The sequence below is a fragment of the Contarinia nasturtii genome, unplaced genomic scaffold (assembly GCF_009176525.2).
Source record: "Contarinia nasturtii isolate CC-2019 unplaced genomic scaffold, AAFC_CNas_1.1 Cnas_scaffold_5760, whole genome shotgun sequence".
NCBI lineage: Eukaryota > Metazoa > Arthropoda > Insecta > Diptera > Cecidomyiidae > Contarinia > Contarinia nasturtii.
This window is the reverse complement of record NW_022203029.1, coordinates 1-3,440: the sequence shown is the minus strand read 5'-3', so window position 1 is coordinate 3,440 and position 3,440 is coordinate 1. Positions and strand designations below refer to the sequence as shown.

The 3,440-nt window shown below is 30.7% G+C and overlaps 1 protein-coding gene across 1 annotated transcript; it reads right to left on the bottom strand.

Annotated features, from left to right (window-relative positions):
• Positions 1 to 351: 351 nt before the first annotated feature.
• LOC116351588 (RNA-binding protein FUS-like) lies at positions 352 to 1,509 on the bottom strand. Its single transcript, XM_031783709.1, has 4 exons — positions 1,381 to 1,509; positions 887 to 1,031; positions 711 to 800; positions 352 to 649 (listed from the first exon to the last, which is right to left on the bottom strand). Exons 1-4 carry the CDS (start codon positions 1,445 to 1,447, stop codon positions 469 to 471), a joined length of 483 nt encoding a protein of 160 aa, XP_031639569.1. The 5' UTR covers positions 1,448 to 1,509; the 3' UTR covers positions 352 to 468.
• Between the last annotated feature and the right edge of the window lie 1,931 nt (positions 1,510 to 3,440).

Below are 3,440 nucleotides of genomic sequence, written 5' to 3'. Positions count from 1 at the left end.
TTTTATTTTTGAAGAACTTATGTTTCACTTTGAACAAAAAATCTGCTGTTATTTACTCTAAAGCAATTATTTTCAATTTTATTTATTTGTAATATGTCCATAAAAAATACTAAGCCGCTGCAAGTATATACAATTTAAAATAAATGGGAAAACGGTTTAGTATTTTTACAAAGAGTGTATGTTTCCATATTTTTTGCGGCGAAAGAGGCGACGCAATAATAACATTTTGTACATATTTGAGCGAACGCGTCACTGAAAATTTATATCAGACCATTTTTAGATTTACAGTATTGCGTCACACTGGGAACTTCGAAAGAAGTGTTTTTTACTTATAAATAAAACACTACTTTATATTTTGACTATTTTTGTCTACTCAATTTTTCTTTTATTGTTATTTCAAAGGTTAGAATTTCTTTACAACTGGCTACATTATTAGCATATGTCATAGAATCTCAAAGTGAGAATGATCTATCCGGACATAAATTCGTTGAATGATTGAGCATTTGCGTTTGATTGCGCGTTTGCACCAGATGAACCGAAACCGCCTGGACCAAAGTTGTTATTGCTGGTTGCTAATGCACCCGAGTTAGATGAACCGAAACTACCGTCTAGACCACCGTAATTACTATTGCTGCTTTGTGAAATAGATCTGAAAATTAAGGTAAACCATGAGTTAATTGGTAAATTGGTTAAAGATATCGAGAACATACGATGTTTGAGAATTTGAAATTGACGATAATCCACCATGTCCACCATATCCACCATATCCACCATATCCACTATTTGTGTTTGTTTGGGTTCTAAAAATCAAATCAATTGATTAGTTTTTCTTGACAAGATTCGAGGACAAACATTCTTTTTTAAATTGAATTTAAAGATAACTTACTCCGATTGAGCATTTGATTGTGATGAACTGAGTTGTTTTTGATGCTGAATTGGTTGTTGATGAACATTCGGTGTGTATTGTCCTTGCGGGTGTCCTTGTTGGTGTCCTATTTGGTGTCCATGTTTTTGGTGTCCTAGCTGGTGTCCTGCAATTATTGGAAAATGAAAAATTCAAACACAAAATTACGTTTATTACATCATGTAAATCATTTATTGTAATATGTAAATATACTGGATGAATATTCTGTTGATGAGCTAATTTCGATATTGATATTATTTCGATATTATAAATGTTAATTTTTGTTGGTTCCAAATTTATTTCCACTTTGCAAATGTAATTCATTTTAAAATAAGAATCAAAGTGAATTCATTTTATTAAATTTTCATATGTACAAATTACTATTGTAATAATTTTCAATGAGTGTCAAAATGAAATGAATGTTCAGCAAAGTGTTGAAAAATGTTTTGAATATTGTTCAATGCTGTTTAAATCACCATGAGGAATAGCCGTGGTACAGACGATTATGGCACAGACAGCGGTAAAAGCAACGAAGAACTTCATTTTTGCACTTTTTTAGATGAACTGTTCAGTTTGAAAATAAATTTCACTTTGATCATTTACCACTTGACGCGGACTTTTTATAGCGTGCTTCTGCTCGCCAATCATGCGAAAATATCTCATGTATATGTAGATAATAATAAATGTTGGCATTCCCTTTGGGTTTTGCCCCCGCGTTGTAATGTAATTTTTTCATTTTCAATTCCAAGAACTGATTGCCATTTTTGCCTACATCATCATTGGCTCAAAATATCAAATCACTGAAATGCGCATGCAAAAAAAACAAAACAAATTAAAGCATTCTGACATTATGTTATCAATGCTACCAAATTTCGTTTTGAATCTCAAAAAATATGATTGTGCTTTTATTATTCCCCATAATTGGCACTTCAGCAAGTGATACTTTGAAGAAAAAAATACTTTCAATCTAGGGGGTAGACACGTGGAATAGGATTAGGCTTTTAGTGTAAAAATTTGAGAAATTAAAGTGGAATAGATAATTCAGTAACTGGATTCATATGGATTTACTAATCTCATGTATGGGATGGCGAAAATGGGTTAGATTCAATGTTTTTGTAATCGATAATACAGAATTTGATCAAAGCATTGAACTTTTTTGATATAGTCATTTGTTCTTTTTTGAAATATTTTTTAGTTTAAAAGTCGAATATAAATTTACAAAACAATAGATACACTTTCTCAAAATTTTATTGATGAAAAAAATCATTTGAATTATCAATAACAAAATGTCATACTCCAGTGTTGATAAATAAGTTTTCAACAAAGTGAATAGCGTCGGAATGTGACATCATATTTGACAATGAAATGACGGATTGGTGGAATAGTGGGATTAGTTTATATATTTGAATCATGGTTTAATCGTTTGTGTCTCCCCCCTAGCTTTCACTATTGAATTCACCATTTTTCTTATTCTGAATTGAAAAATGCTATCAATTCATTTGTAATTCCGTTACAAATGACATCAGTCACTTAAGTGACCAATTGGTATATACATTCGGGTGAAATAATAAAATAATAAATAAATTTTCGATGCACTTTTCATACAAATATTTGTGAAAATGGCCAAAAATGTGGATTTTTGTATGGCCATGTGAAACTTTGTACATTTCACAAAAAAATAATATTCCGAAAGTATGGCGTACCTCCCGCACAAATTTTTCGATTTTATGCTCAATATCAAAAGTTTTGTATGTGAATTCATAGATCATAGTAGCTACCATGTATTATCGTTTGCACCTCCAATTACATTGAAAACACTTTTTAAAATCATACGCATTTCCCTCTTTATTGGTGATCATAAATAGATAAATCTTTCTTCGAAATGGAACAATGCAAAATTGAACATGTAGAAGCTTTGACTTTGTTTTCGTTCCGATGAGCAATTTCCTTAAGCTTTGTTACAGTTACCGTGAAATAAAATTAGTAAGTTTAAAACTATTCAGCTTTCCAATTTTATCTCGCAGTATGCCTGGCTTATTCAATAAATTATTTCAATTTAAATTATTTTGGATGTACTGTAAATCGAAATTGAACAAAGTCTTTTACAATCATGGAAATGTCGGAAATTGGTAATTTTCGAAAGAACATGATGAGAATCATAAGATCTGTATCCAATCCCATAAGGAGTTTTTATGTTCGATCTGAAATATCAATCGTGTGCCATTTTCAACAATGATAACCGGGGTTTTCAAATGAAATGATTCATGAGCACTTGTTTTTAAATTTGATGTCATTTGCAACTGATAAAATAATGTTGATTGCGATCGTCAAAAAATAAAATTGAAACGTTTGAAAAAAACCAAAGGTCAAAGCAAGAACATTATGAATTATTTGTTAAATATTTGGGGCTGTTCGAACCTTCACTAAGTTTTATGTCAAAAAATTCGATCTTAAAAATGGGCATACTTAGTATATCTTGAAAATTGAACGGATGAGGATCAAAGTAAGCTCAAATCCCGATGAAAATAAAAGAGCA

Excerpts from the sequence above, each read along its gene's own strand:
- LOC116351588 (XM_031783709.1), bottom strand. The coding sequence starts at position 1,447 with ATGAAGTTCTTCGTTGCTTTTACCGCTGTCTGTGCCATAATCGTCTGT. Across the intron at positions 1,032-1,380 it reads TACCACGGCTATTCCTCATG|GACACCAGCTAGGACACCAA; the intron begins GTGATTTAAACA and ends CAATAATTGCAG. Across the intron at positions 801-886 it reads CAATCAAATGCTCAATCGGA|AACCCAAACAAACACAAATA; the intron begins GTAAGTTATCTT and ends TTTGATTTTTAG.